The sequence below is a fragment of the Carassius carassius genome, chromosome 14 (genome assembly GCF_963082965.1).
Source record: "Carassius carassius chromosome 14, fCarCar2.1, whole genome shotgun sequence".
Classification (NCBI taxonomy): Eukaryota; Metazoa; Chordata; class Actinopteri; order Cypriniformes; family Cyprinidae; genus Carassius; species Carassius carassius.
Window position 1 is genome coordinate 20,992,096 of NC_081768.1, and position 14,483 is coordinate 21,006,578.

Below are 14,483 nucleotides of genomic sequence, written 5' to 3' on the forward strand. Positions count from 1 at the left end.
CAAATGCAAAGTGGCTGTGATGCATTTCACTCATGCAGAACCATAAAACAAAAAGCTGCATTTACGTGTAAAATATGTTGATGCCTTGCAAGGAATGGAATTTCCAACAGGACATGCTTCTTTAATGTTTCTAATTTGCTGCTTTGGTCTCTGTTTTGCACACAGGCTGGAAGTCCGACCTCTGTGAACACACCCTGCAGCTTTCCCAGGACTTCAGTGACACCCTCGAACCAGGATATATGCAGGTAGGTTTGCCCTCCCTCAGTGTGCTCCTGCATTATGGCCGTGTCCTGAAAGAGAGTAAAAGATCCAGAAAGAGGCAGAACTGTCAAAAAATCAATGGGCCAACACTGCCACCCGTCTTGGTTCTGGCATTTTGTTTTCTAAACCTTCCTCTTGGTTCCTCCCACCTGTCTCTTTGTAATCTTTCTTCATTTGTTCTCTAATGCATGTTGCATGTCTCTTTATGTCCGTTTTCTCTCTTCCCATCTCTGTTTCTGTACCTCTCTTTCTGTCCCATCCCTCTCCTCTCCTCTCCTCTCCTCTCGTATGCAGTTCTAATGACCTCACTCAGGACCAGAAACCTTTACAGGCCACTGTAGTGCTGTTGAACTCTAATGGTAAAAGCTCAGCATCTCAGGGTGTCACCATGACAACGCTCTGCCTGGACTCCCCCAACAAACCCAAAAATAGAACCTTGTTTGGCACAGAATGGCTCTCCCTACTCAAACCATCAGTCAACTTGAAACCAGAAGGAGGCAGTCTCAAGTTTTCAAAGTCTCTGAATGACGTGGGACAAAAGATGGACAGCCTATGCAACGGTCTTCACTTTATAGACCGCACATGTTCAGATAGTGAGCTGGGAGCGGAGAAGGAACAGCTTGTGCAAGACAGCCACATCAAAGCACTCAATGGTCAAGCCAACTATCCTCTTCCATTTACTTCTCGGCCTCCATCCTTCCTCAACAACTATAAATACATATCCAACCCAGGGCCTGAGCACTGCCTAGCTCCCCCTGCTCCTCCCCATTCAGACCTTCAAAGAAGCTCCAACTTCCTGCGTCTCATCTTCCCGTTCACCCGCTCGTCCACCGCAGGAAGCCTGCAGGCATCTGAGATGGGAAGCTACGCTTCAAGGCTGCACATCGGCAAGTCATCCAGTGCCATGCTGGATGTCAACGAGTCCTGCTGTATGGAGGAGATGGGAGATGACGAGGTGTTTGAAGAGGACTCGTCCCGCTGGAAGCTGAAGACTGAGGGCTTGCGGGTTCCTCTTTGCTCGCTTGAAGAGGACAGTGACCTGGATCAATGCTGCTCTCCGCTGTCTGAGAAAAATGGGCCTCTGTCGCCCTACTCCCTCTCGGGGGACTGCTGCAGGTTGGTGGGACTTACTCACTCCTGCCCAGCTCCTCTTACCCATGGGCTCCACCTCTAGAGTGATTCATCCTCATAGTCCCACCACAGCCCTCACCTGGATGTTAATTTCCTACAATCCCTGTGCGTCCTTCCTTTTAGAGGCCTGCTAGCGCTGTGATAGTTTGTAGTCATCTTGTAATGGTGGGTGATAATGAGGTTCACATATGATAGGAGTTCTATCATGACAACTCGCTGAAGATTTTGGCATGGCAATGGATATGAAATGTTCATGTATTTGGTATTGGTGGAATAGATCTGCCACACTGCTGCTGCTGTTGGTTATTGCTGTTGTAGATTATTACTGCTGCTGCTACTGCTACAAAGCCAGCACAGGAACTTGTTACTTCCAATACAAATGCAGATACTGTGCTGTGAGTATTTAAGGGACATACTGCTGCTGCACATGTAGAATATATAATAACCCGTAGCAGAACTATACAGGAGGAGCTGGGGAAGGTAGAGGATTTCAGACTAGTGGAAATTAACCATTTAAATGTAAAGCAGCAAGATTATTGGCCTGCTTATGCAACATGAACCAGTCAGCTTGTGCCAAGTAGTTTAACACTGTGAATATCATCAGTTTGCATTAACAACCCATCAACCTGTGCCATCTAGAGTTTCATGACAGAACTTGGCATTTATGAGTGTTAAAGGTCCACCGTGTGGAAGAGGATGTGTCCGACCTTCTGTGTGGGATCTGATGCATATTGCATCATAATGCTGTCATGGACAGTCCAAGCAGATTTACTTGGAGAGATCCAGTCGATGCTTACGGTAGCTTCTCGATTGATGTAGTTTAGCCGTATTTAATAAGGTAGAATGAAGATTGAGATCTGATTACAGTTTTGGGTTTGGCTCTCTGGCTTTGCGATTCGAGACCAGGCGAAATAACATTTTATCGATATTACAGGGCCCTGTAGATTACATCTACAGGGCCACACGGATGCTACAGGAAACAATTAGCGTAACTTATGAGGTATGTAATTGACTTAGAGCTGTGGCCTGCCAGCAGCAAACTAAATAACTCTGGAAGAAAAACTACTTTTGAGGTCCAAGTGTTTTTTGGTTGTTACAAATTCTTTCCAGCATCTCAGATTTAGGGTAGTAGCTTTCAGGTGAACTCCCCTCTGGCTTATATAGAAAAAAGAGTATGGCTGCATCCAAAATCGCATTCTGTCTGACTAGGCACTACACTGGATGAGGAACAAATTTTGTGACCGCTACAAAATTGCTCTTTGTAGTGTGAATATGTGTAGTATAAATGTAATTCGGACGTACTATGTTTGTCTTTGTCTTGTGACCTAACAGCGTCAGTTGTGTCACTTAACTGCCTTTCACAAAACCTCTCCCGTGGCCTCATGGGGTGATAGTGTCCTTTGGATTGACAATTCAGAATTTTGCTGGAAGTAGTAATCCCTCCAGGTACTTTTTGCCTACTGTAGTATGAATACTGTGAATTCGGAATACTACTCTTTTCACATACAGTTTTTTTGCCAGCTGTGTAGTAGAGATTCATATTCGGATGCAGCTTATGTTTGTTTGTAAAGTGGCCACATCCAACAAGCTTTTTGAGAAGATCTGCTTAGCTCTAAGCTAAAATCTTTGCTTAACACTTTACCTGAGCTTCACTAGACTTCTTCAGTTCTTTTTTTATTGTTTACATCTTAAGGGTGAGAGGAGGTTTCTTCCCACATGTATTAGCACTCTCACGCAGTGCTGTGAAAACACATGTGCTCTTAAAATAGCTGACATTTAGAGATCAGCCAGCAAGACTTATTGGTTTAAACCAGAGCTGAAATGCCCTGGCTTTGAGATCTGCTACAAAGCATGCTAAGGTGTCTTGAGGTGTGACCCATGGCAAGGATGCATTTTTATGTAGGAGGAACATCACATGTACTGGTGAATTTAAATGTTTTAACTGCAACTGAATATTTAAGTTTATGAGGGATCTATTCATGGAATAAGATGGGAATTATTCATATGTTTCTGTCTGCTCATTATTATGTGCTCAGTCACGTCTGCAGTTCAAGAGAACTTTCTCAAACGACAGTGAAAATGTTTTATGCTTAAAATCTTAAGAAAGGCATTTATGAACGGGTGTTTGAAATATTCAATACAATAATCTGAGGAACTTGAAATAGAATATGCTAATTGGTATGTTTTATTAGTTGATGTCTCGAATCAATTCAAACATTCATTGATTGTAGCCACAATGTTCAGTGAAGTCATGTGCTTATTTAAAATGTCCTAGTCAAAATACATATAAAAAAATTATTAGAAATATTGGTGCCTATAAATTAAAATTATAATTTTTCCATGTTAATTTAGTGAAAACAACTTCAACTACATTTTGCTATTTTTATTTTACTTGTTTTAAACATTTTAAGCCATGTCACAAGAAATAGTCATATTTATTGAGTATCATAGAATTACAGTATCATATCTGCCAGTGTATTTATTTTAATACAGTGCTATAGTGAATGCTTGTCTAATGACTATTCCAGAACAGCAGTCAATGAGCAATTGTGAAACCTTGTGAAAAGGCCAGATAGAATGTCTTAAATGTGGTAATTGGATTGAGTCTTTCTATTTTAATGTAATCTATTATAGCTTTGTGATTGTCTTAATATATTCTGATTAAAATAGAAAGGAAGTGAGAGAGGGAAAAGAATCTGGTCTTTGTAGTCAAGAAAAATGAGTGATCATAAACAAAAGGAGTCCATTAAAGCAATGTCCCATAAAGCACTCACGGAGGTTATTACACACTGTGCTCAGACGGGCTATAAAGCCGGGTGTAAGATGATGGAGATGTGACAGACTTCGTTTTTCTCTTTCTCTGTGCTCTTTCTTGCTCTAATCTTTTAGAGCCTTGACTGGATCATGCGTGTCTGAAAATAGTCATTATCCTGGTCATTCAATCTGAAAAGCCTCCTCTGGACGCTGACATGGAAGCAATCTTCCCTCTCATTTGTGCCCCGGCAGCTAGTTAACATTTAGAGGGCCTGTATCATGGAGGATATGATTTGTACATCCATTACAACATCCAAACCGTGTGCTGCGACCATAATGTAATTTGTTGTATGCTGTTGTTCTGTCAGTAAGTATATACATCAAAGATTAAATGTATGGTTGTCTATCTACAATTTTTCCTCATAACATTCCTCTGGCAAGTACTGCTGTTTGAAATGCTTGGAATCTTTAATGAAGTCACAGTCAAATCTCTCGTCTCTGATGACTTTACATTTTCCACATTTGGCAGATGGTTTTATTTAAAGCGACTTCAAACTATGCATTTTATCACATTATGTTTCCTGGGAATCAAACTCATGACTATGCCATTGCACTCTGAGATCAGCATGCATGGGAATTTAGTTCTCCATTGTGTTTGTGTCAAATCCACCAGCAGCCATGCAATGAAAAATACACAAAGTATTCTGAAAACAGAAAAATGTGTATAGAGTAAATATTCCGTAAAATGTTTTGTTTCATTTCCACAGTTTTGTTTGTGTATCACTGCATCCCATAAAATGATAAAATTGTCCTTATAGTATTTTTGTCATTTTTGTAGGATGTCAAAGCCAAATGTATTTTTATTTTTTTTATTTTATTATTATTCTAATTTGTATTTTTTTTATATATATATATATATATATAGAATAAAATAGATATAAATAGAATAGAATAAAAAACACAGCTCAGATCTCAATAACATCTCATTTGTTTCTTAGCGGTGAGATTACATGGAGAATAAATTGAGCTTCCATCTTGGATCCTGCTCACTAGATCTCTTATCTCCCCCTGGACACTCTCCACAAATCCAACCATCCTTCCAGTAACAAACAGCCTTTCCGTTTTCCCCTGCTTGTGTGATTTAAAGTTTAACGGTTGTATGATTCTATAGGTTCTGTTGATGTTTCTGTAGGGAATTGCTTTCCATGAATCCTTCAGGAAAGGGAAATGTTAGATTTATGTGTATATTGCGGCTCTGATCTGAACATAGTGAACACATGGTGTTTCTGTCTTCTGTGTTAGCATGTTTATAGCATCTGCTTTATAGTCAGTCACTTTGAAAGTTTTTTATTTATTTATTTATTTTTTTGTAGATTATGGTTTATTCAAAAATTGAAAAATCCTAACAGCAAATATTAAGAATCAGTTGCATTTTGAGATGAACCGTATTATAGGATACCAGTGATAGAAGAGTGTGGTTGTTGATGTTGCTTTGCAGTGCTTTTAGGAGGATGACCGAGTGTTTTTCTCTCTCTCTCTCTCTCTCTCCGTAAATAAACTGTAGGATTTGTCACTGTGAGGGGGATGATGAGAGTATGCTGATAACACCCTGTCACTGCACTGGGAGTTTGCGGTTTGTCCATCAGGCATGTCTGCAGCAGTGGATCAAGAGCTCCGACACGCGCTGCTGCGAGCTCTGCAAGTACGACTTCATAATGGAGACCAAGCTCAAACCACTCCAAAAGGTAACGTTACATACATGTGTACAGGCCATGTATGATTAAGTAATAAACCACAAGAGGCTGTGAGTGATATTAATTTTACCACAGGTGAGGTTTTTTTTAAGGCCATTCTGCTTCATGTTATGCAGAACCAATAGTTGATCAGTGTAGATGAGTTGCAACCTGTCCTTTGAGATGACTCAAAACAAGTTAGTCCATAAAGCCTGAGGGAGGTTTTGATTATTCAGTGTTACAATTAATTATTTTTGATTGACATGAATAAGATGAAAGTCCAGCCACTTCAGTGTTTAGTCTTTGTCCACTGCTTCCTCTCTTAATTAAATTTCTGATGGTGTGTCTCAAATGGGGTTTAAAATAGGGCATCTCTAGGACAGCCGTTATTTCACCATAGAGGTTGTGCTTGAGCAGACTTCCTCAGAGAGAGAGAGAAAGAGAGAGATAGAGATTTCAAGGTGTCTGCAAGATGAACTGAGATGCAAAAACGATGGGTGTGACAACAGACTAGGGCGGCTCGATTATGACCAAAATCATAATCACGATTATTTTACTGTTACACACGTTTTCAGTCTTATGTGAATAATCACTAAGCGCCGCATTTTGGCACATTTTTGTGAGTTTTTGACGGTATAGGTGCGTACCTTGAGCTAAAAGTTGACTCTTAGTACTTTAAGGTACTGAATGTCCATTGTCAGTATGCTGTCTGCTCATTTAAAAGAGTCTACATGGATAACAATTTGTGTTGGTTACAATGGTTAATATAATCTACTCTCTCATGTAACTGACAGGCTTATATAATCATTTTCATTGACTCGAACTCCAAAACCAAAAGTATGTGCACGTCTGAACCCCACATCCATATGTGCTTGAACATTTCATTTCGAAACCAAAGGCGTTCCAAGAGTTTGGTCCTCCCTTTTATAAACGATTCCAGTCTTCAGGGAAGGAACATGTGTGCTATTGTTTATTCAAATTCATATTCACACGCAGCCCGGTGGGTTTCAGGTCTGAGTTTGTGTGGGCCAATCAAGTTCTTTTGTTTTTATTTTATAAACCTGTTAGCATATATGTTGCTCAAATAGTCAACCCTCCTGCTGTTCCAGACTTTCATTCTTCTGTAAATCATAGTAGTTTTTTTTCTCTTTATCGTCACTGAAGAAACTAAGTAGTTTGTCTAAGAAGACGGAATATGGTAATGAGGGATAGTTAAAAAAAATTACATTTTTCATAATTTATTCAAGCTCCTGTCATTCTAAACCTGTATGACTGACTTCTGTAGAACATAAAGGTTTTTTTTTTGTACATAGTGTAAGTCAATGGTCACCAATAATGTTTAGTTATCATCATTCTTCAACATATCTTCAAAGAAGAAAATAGCAACATACGGATGATTAAATTACGACAGAATATTCATTTCTGGTTGAATTACAGTATTCATTTAAACAAGCTTTTAATCATGAAGTATATTACTATGTAGTATGGCTTTTTATTGGATTAAATGTGTACTACAGTGTAAACAAAATATCATTGATTATTCTTTCAGTATAATGTTTTCATGATAAAAATGGAGGTTTGATGAGGATTCTGGGTCATAGCTTAATAGAGACCTGCACTGAATGGCTAAAAGAGATCCAGAGATCACTCTCACCAAGACACATGAAATATTTATTAAGCAGAAAAGCCAGGTTACCGATTTTGTTTGTACTGCACTTTGAAGTATGTTGACTATTATATTGATTAATCATCAAAGTCTTTCTTTTACAACAACAATTAAAGCTCAAATGTGTTGGGAATCATTTCTGTATGTCTTTTGTAATTTCTGTGTCTGCAGTGGGAGAAGCTTCAGATGACCGCCAGCGAGAGGAGGAAGATCATGTGCTCAGTCACTTTTCACGTCATCGCCATCACATGTGTCGTCTGGTCACTCTACGTCCTCATTGACCGCACAGCAGAGGAGATCAAACAAGGTTAGCCCTGCCCTCCCCTTCCCAGTCAGTTTAGCACTACCTCCACCTCTTCATCATCCAGCTCTGTCTGCCTGCTTCCCTCCAGCTCCGTACCATCCCACAGTCGCTCTTATGCTCTGGATTGTTCTGTGCTTACAGAACAATCACATTCCTCCGACTGACAGCTGTTTGTTGTACTCAGCGATGCATATCTTGATGTATTTATTACCTCGACACAGATGGTTTATACCAGGGATCCTCAAATCTGGCCCACGAGATCCACTTTCCTGCAGAGTTTAGCTCTAACCCTAATCAAACACACCTGAGCATGCTAATCAATGTCTTCAGGAGCATTAGAAAACCACAGATAGGTGAGTTTGATCAGGGTTGGAACTAAACTCTGCAGCACAATGGTCCTCCAGGGCAAGATTTGAGTAACCCTTTTTTATACTTTCTTCTGAGATGTGGGTAATTTAATATGAAGGTCTCATTTTAAGGATGTGAGGGTTGGTACGCTCAATGTCCCGCCCTCAGACGACATGTTTAGACCGACCACAGTTCATTCTCGGATACATATTACACACACAGCTGGAGAGCAATAATCTAATTGGCTGACTTTACACAGCTTTTGATTTGCACTTCCCCACTATACAGTCTGCAGAGAGCAACACGTTAACGATTTTATCAAATGTTATACATCCCAAGAAAATTATTCTTTGTAGTTCAATGACTTATTTAATAAAATTAACAACATTTTTATTGTCATTGGTTAAATAACATATGGTATATGAAAAAAAAACACATGAATAGGCTGGTTTTGGGCTAGTTTTGAATAGTAGTTGGCTGGTATTGTTTCACAGACCTGGCATCCCTGGTGTGCATTTCCCTATTCTCACACACTTCGAATGACTGTTAAAACTTTATCGTCCTTGGTGTGAACGGGCCTTAGAGGGTTAGTTTACCCAGATAGCAAAATTATGTAATTAATAACTTACGGGTTTGGAACAACATGAGGGTAAGACCTCCGTTTATCTTTGGAACACAGTTTAAGATATTTTAGATTTAGTCCGAGAGCTCTCAGTCCCTCCATTGAAGCTGTGTGTACGGTATACTGTCCATGTCCAGAAAGGTAAGAAAAACATCATCAAAGTAGTCCATGTGACATCAGAGGGTCAGTTAGAATTTTTTGAAGCATCGAAAATACATTTTGGTCCAAAAATAGCAAAAACTACGACTTTATTCAGCATTGTCTTCTCTTCCGTGTCTGTTGTGTGAGAGAGTTCAAAACAAAGCAGTCTGGATATCCGGTTCGCGAACGAATCATTCAGTTCAACAAATCGAACTGAATCGTTTTAAACGGTTCGCGTCTCCAATACGCATTAATCCACAAATGACTTAAGCTGTTAACTTTTTTAATGTGGCTGACACTCCCTCCGAGTTCAAACAAACCAATATCCCGGAGTAATTCATGTACTCAAACAGTACACTGACTGAACTGCTGTGAAGAGAGAACTGAAGATGAACACCAAGCCGAGCCAGATAACGAACAAAAGACTGACTCGTTCACGAGTCAAGAACCGGTTGAACCGTTTTTCGGATCACCAGTAGTTCTTTCGGACAGTTCGATTCAATAAACCAGTTGAAGAAAACGGTTCACCGGTTCTTTTGCGCTCGACGTATAATGGCGTCATTTGCGATGATTGCCTTTGATTTAAGCCTTCAGTTTACCCGCGCTCATAACACTAGCACAGAATCAGATCAGAATCAATCACCAAGAGTCAGTTCGGTTCATGCGCTCTGTGTGTCAGTCTGCTTCACGCTGAATCACACATGCGCAGTATCATCAGCTCCTCGATTCTTCTTATCTGGCTCGGCTCGGTGTCTCCCCCCGGCTACATCAGCTGTCTCTAGCATGACTGTTGCAACGTGAATAAAGACAATAATTTTTCACAGCCAGAACTCGCTCTGAATGCAGTATGCCCTGTTGCCCCATACTGTTGTTTGTCAATGTGCAATTTCAGGCTTGATGACCACTTATCACAGCCTGATTTCTTTTCTTAAATCTATTTTCTGGATATATTCAGACACAAAAGAAAGAGAAAGTGACTGCGAAAGTGATGTGTGGAACAAAGAGGCAAGCGCTGCATTTTAATGGACTGTGGCGTGTTTTTATCGAATTTGAAAATGACGTAAAACTGTATCGAACTGCTCTCCTGATATTGCTGGTGTGTAGGTGTCAGTGTAATAAATGGGATGGACCCATCAAACCGGTCCTTTGTATATAATTAGCTTGATTGTATCACGCAAGAAATTGATTAAAAAGGCCACTTCTATCATAAGAAAAGCACATAGGCTTGCACAAATACAAGAGTGTCCTGTATGTGCAGCACTAACCTCATTCTCTGCCCTTTGATAATGACGTCAGGTGGACTAAAGCTGCACCCTGGCCTGACTTACGGAGCCTCCGAAAGCAGTACAGTATTTCATGTCCAAGGCCTTGTGCTTGAACAGACTGTAGCATTTGGCAGTTCCCTCACACTTGATCTTTGCTGACATTTCGAAAGCTCTGTTCCAAATAGGAAAGCAACTGTAAACAAATCAAAGGTTGGCTGAATTTAATTCCAATAAAGATGGACAGAGAAAACACCTAAAATTTCTTTGCTGCTAGCCTCGCTTTCTCAGCTATTTCTAATGAAGTGGTCAAAGGTGAAAATGCTGTATATGCATTCTGAAGCATAGCCCTGTGTACATTGCTGGCTCTTTAAAAGCTTGGGTGGGATATCAGGACTCCAATCGCCTGTCTTTGTATCCCTGCTCCTGTGTTTGTGCTTGATGTAGATTTTAGATCTTGTGTTGTATTCCAGAATCACTTCGTATGCATATAGATTTTATGTAATATTGCAACAGGGCAATGTATTACTGCAGTCTTGCTTTAGGATTACTGCAAATGGGTCAATGGCATGAGACTCCATTAATGTATTTAATAGTACATAAAAACTGCAATTAGATCTATATCTATGTATGTATGTGTGTATATCAAAAATACAGGAAAATGTAGTGTCAGCATGATCCTTCAGAAATCATTCTTTATATGCTGATTTATTATCATTGCTGGAAACTGCTGTGCTGCTTCATATTTTTTGGAACTTGTGATATTTTCAGGATTGTTCGATTTAATAAAAAGTTAAAAAGAAGAGCATTTATTTAAACCATCAAAGAATCCTGAAAAAAAAAAAAAACGTATCGCAGTTTCTGTTGCCAACATTGATAATTCTAATAATAAATCAGCATATTGGAATGATTTCTGAAGGATCATGTGACACTTTAGTAATGGCTGATGGAAAATCAGTTTTGCATATATATATATATATATATATATATATATATATATATATATATATATATATAATTTTTTTTTTTCATGTAGGTATGTATGTTTGTATATGTGTGTGTATATATAGTTTTTAACTGACAGTTACACTACATGAAACGTTTCTTGAAAATATGAAGTTTCAAAATCATATGAAACCAGTCAGCATGCAAAGAGCCTAATTCTAAGAACTAAGAACAACCTTTTTGTTACCATGAACATTAGGTTTGTCGCTGACCCCTATGTTTGATCCTGGACTGTAAACAGATGCTGACGTTACAATATGAAATAAGCACTTGTAATGTGTGTGACACTTACAGCGATGTTCTTTCTCCTTTTTCGTTTCTCATACAGGGATACTGGAATGGCCTTTTTGGACCAAACTGGTGGTGGTGGCTATAGGGTTCACTGGTGGACTGGTGTTCATGTACGTGCAATGCAAGGTCTACATCCAGTTGTGGAAGAGACTCAAGGCCTACAACAGAGTAATATATGTGCAGAACCGCCCAGAGACCTGTAAAAAGAACGTTTTTGATAAGCCATCTCTTCTGGAGCCCAACTTGGAGAATAAAGAGGCGCTCGGGCCGGCGCAGTCGGACACAAACTCTTCCCAGTACACAGAGACCGAGGACTACAGTATGGAGATCCTGCACGTCTGATCGCTTGGCCCACATATACCCCCAACTCTAGAGGACCGGCTGGGGCGTCGCATGCTCCGGGACACACGGGGATGCCACACAGCACCGGGCACGAGGACTGTCTGAGACTGAGACTCGTTTTGTTGTTTAGATGTTATTTTCTCTTTGTTTGTTTGTCCAACCTGTTCCTGTGAGTTGTTGGCTAACCATAATGAATCAGTTTGTGCACTAGATCGCGGATCTTTCCAGCTACTGCCATTGTACTGCTGTCGTACATCAGTTGAAGTCCACCGTTCGAGCTGTGTATGTGTGCTGGTTCTGATGGAGTCGATGAATAGAAGCACTTTTAATTTCCCTGTTCTAAAGAGCCCTGTTTTAGTAATATATTCATTCCCTTTCTACGTGGATAAGACATTAAAACAAACTTGAAGTTTTGCGAGTGAGATCTCACGTGTTATAGGTGCATCTGTGTCTCCTCAAACCCCTCAGATGGAACAAAAAAGGAATCAGAAGGAGCAATGAGGGACCATTCATGTACTGTTATGTATCATTCCACTTATTTTAGAAATCTGTTATGACGGAGTAAATTCTGAATTTAGTCAACCTAGGGTTTGTTGTATCAGCTGATTACTAAATCTGGATCAACTAATTACAATATTTATCCTATTAAGGGCTAGATTTACTAAAGTGTGACGCTACAGTTCTTAGCATGTGCAAAAATTATCCCATACGGTCATTTCTGCATTTGCTGAAGACTTCACTGCGCTTGTGGAAGACTTTAATGAATCCAGCCTTAAAGTGTATGTTGCGAATGTAAAAAAATTCAAATCGAGGGAAATTAAGAAATGCAAGTTTGCAATGAATCAGTCATGAATTCTCTGTGTGAAAGAGATTTACCTTCATTATGAATTTTACTTTTTTTTAACCTTCTAAATCCAAGATAAAAAAAATTTCTGTTCTTTTATAAAATGAATCATTAAAGGTCTGCCATTACTTTTGAGTTGATTTCAAATCACTTGAATAACAGGAATGAGGTTTTAGCAACGATGAAATGATGACAGGACACTTACCCCCGTTCTGCTTGTTTGCTCAGATTTTGAAAACAATCATAGCAAATTTCCCATGGGTGTAATTTCAGGTCTGTATTTATTCTGAAATATTGTTTAGCGTTCCAATGGCTTTAAATGATGGGAAATAGCCATGTTCGTTTTGGCCTTCATTCTAATCTGAATTGACCTGGACATACGACTTCGATTGATGCCCCCAGCAATTATCCTTTTTTATGGGCTGTGCTTCTTATAAACTCTATTGTGAATGAATCTTTTCATGCTCTGATATGTTCAAAAGGTACAAGATACTTCTAGAACTACTGCACAGACAATGCACATTCATAATTTTTTAACCTCTTCTGACTGCTTTGTGCCATTTGACCAATAAAAGATGCTTGATGTTCAGTTTGCTAATGGCATAGCTTTTGTATTCCTTATCTTAGAGTCTGTCTGTATGCGACCAAGCATATTCTTTGGATAACGTCACAATGTATGCACTACAACAATGTATTAATGCAACCCCGTCAGCTTTGAGAACATCCAAATGAAGCCATTTTTTGCTTTGTTTTGTTGGAGATGTGAAGATGTGTGGATGCGTTTTGCCAGTAAATCCTTCCCAGCCCCATAGCCTAGCGATGTGAGACATTTTACTTAGTTTTATTCCAGTAAGTAAGATTCAGTGTATACATTTCCCAAGTTTGGTTTCTGATTGCATATTTGTAAAATAGTGGGAGCTGGCTCCTTTTACCATCTAGTGATGGAAACACTGAAACACAGTTTGAAACGCATTTTCCAGAATCTTTTTAGCACTGCACTGCATCATATTTTGATGGATGTGTTTTAAAGTGCAGTAATAGTCTTGTGTGTTTCATGGCTCGTCATAGAGGTGTTCAGTGCATCACTAATGAATTGGCTTGAACACGGATAACATGACTGTTTCTTGCATCTCCCTCTTATTTCTTGTACTTTTTCCTCTAGTAGTAAATAGTTTCTATAAGCATTTTTGAGCATTAAAAAAACAACCAAATATAGGAAATGTAGAAGTTATTTTCACCAGCCTGTGTTGTATCAGATGTTTGTTTTTATAAATTACTGTAATAACGGGTGATTAAAGGTCTGAAAACTGCCTGGATATGTTGAACGAATTATTTCCCATAGGAAAGGTAAATGATGTTCTTAATTGGTCATTTATGTGTGTCAAGGCCTTTAATAAACACTGTGTCAAATAGATAACATCAGTGGAGTTGATCAAGCATTTCACGTCGTGGCTTTCTCGGTGGATAAATACTTTTTTGTGAAACTGAAAAGGCTGTAATTTACATGTATAGTTTTGTTTTTTATGTATGTTTCTCTTTTTTCCCCGTCAGTATTACCGCCTTTATGTGGTTGGTTTTAATTTCTTCGCTGAGATATGAGTGACTACATTTGTGCTGTGTTTTTAAAGGGAGTCTGAGTGGAGCAATAAAAGAAATCTTAAATTAGCCAGTGTCAAACTGCACCGTTTATTTATCACTGACTCATGAGTTTCAGTTTCTCTGAAGTGAGATCTCGTGATCCTTCGAGAGCGATGCATTTTTATAAGTTTGTTATCACAG

The 14,483-nt window shown here is 39.2% G+C and overlaps 1 protein-coding gene across 6 annotated transcripts in view; it reads left to right on the forward strand.

Annotated features, from left to right (window-relative positions):
- Nucleotides 1-14,369, forward strand: part of LOC132157317 (E3 ubiquitin-protein ligase MARCHF8-like) — a 90,077-nt gene extending 75,708 nt beyond the window's left edge. For 5 of the 6 annotated variants that reach the window (XM_059566607.1, XM_059566608.1, XM_059566606.1 and 2 more), the window contains 5 exons: nucleotides 166-245; nucleotides 556-1,377; nucleotides 5,711-5,891; nucleotides 7,717-7,852; nucleotides 11,556-14,369. In XM_059566607.1, coding sequence (XP_059422590.1) covers nucleotides 166-245; nucleotides 556-1,377; nucleotides 5,711-5,891; nucleotides 7,717-7,852; nucleotides 11,556-11,860 — 1,524 coding nt within the window. In that variant the 3' untranslated portion in view covers nucleotides 11,861-14,369. The remainder of the gene's footprint in view (nucleotides 1-165; nucleotides 246-555; nucleotides 1,378-5,710; nucleotides 5,892-7,716; nucleotides 7,853-11,555) is intronic. The other variant, XM_059566611.1, reaches the window with a different exon arrangement.
- The last annotated feature ends 114 nt before the right edge of the window (nucleotides 14,370-14,483 follow it).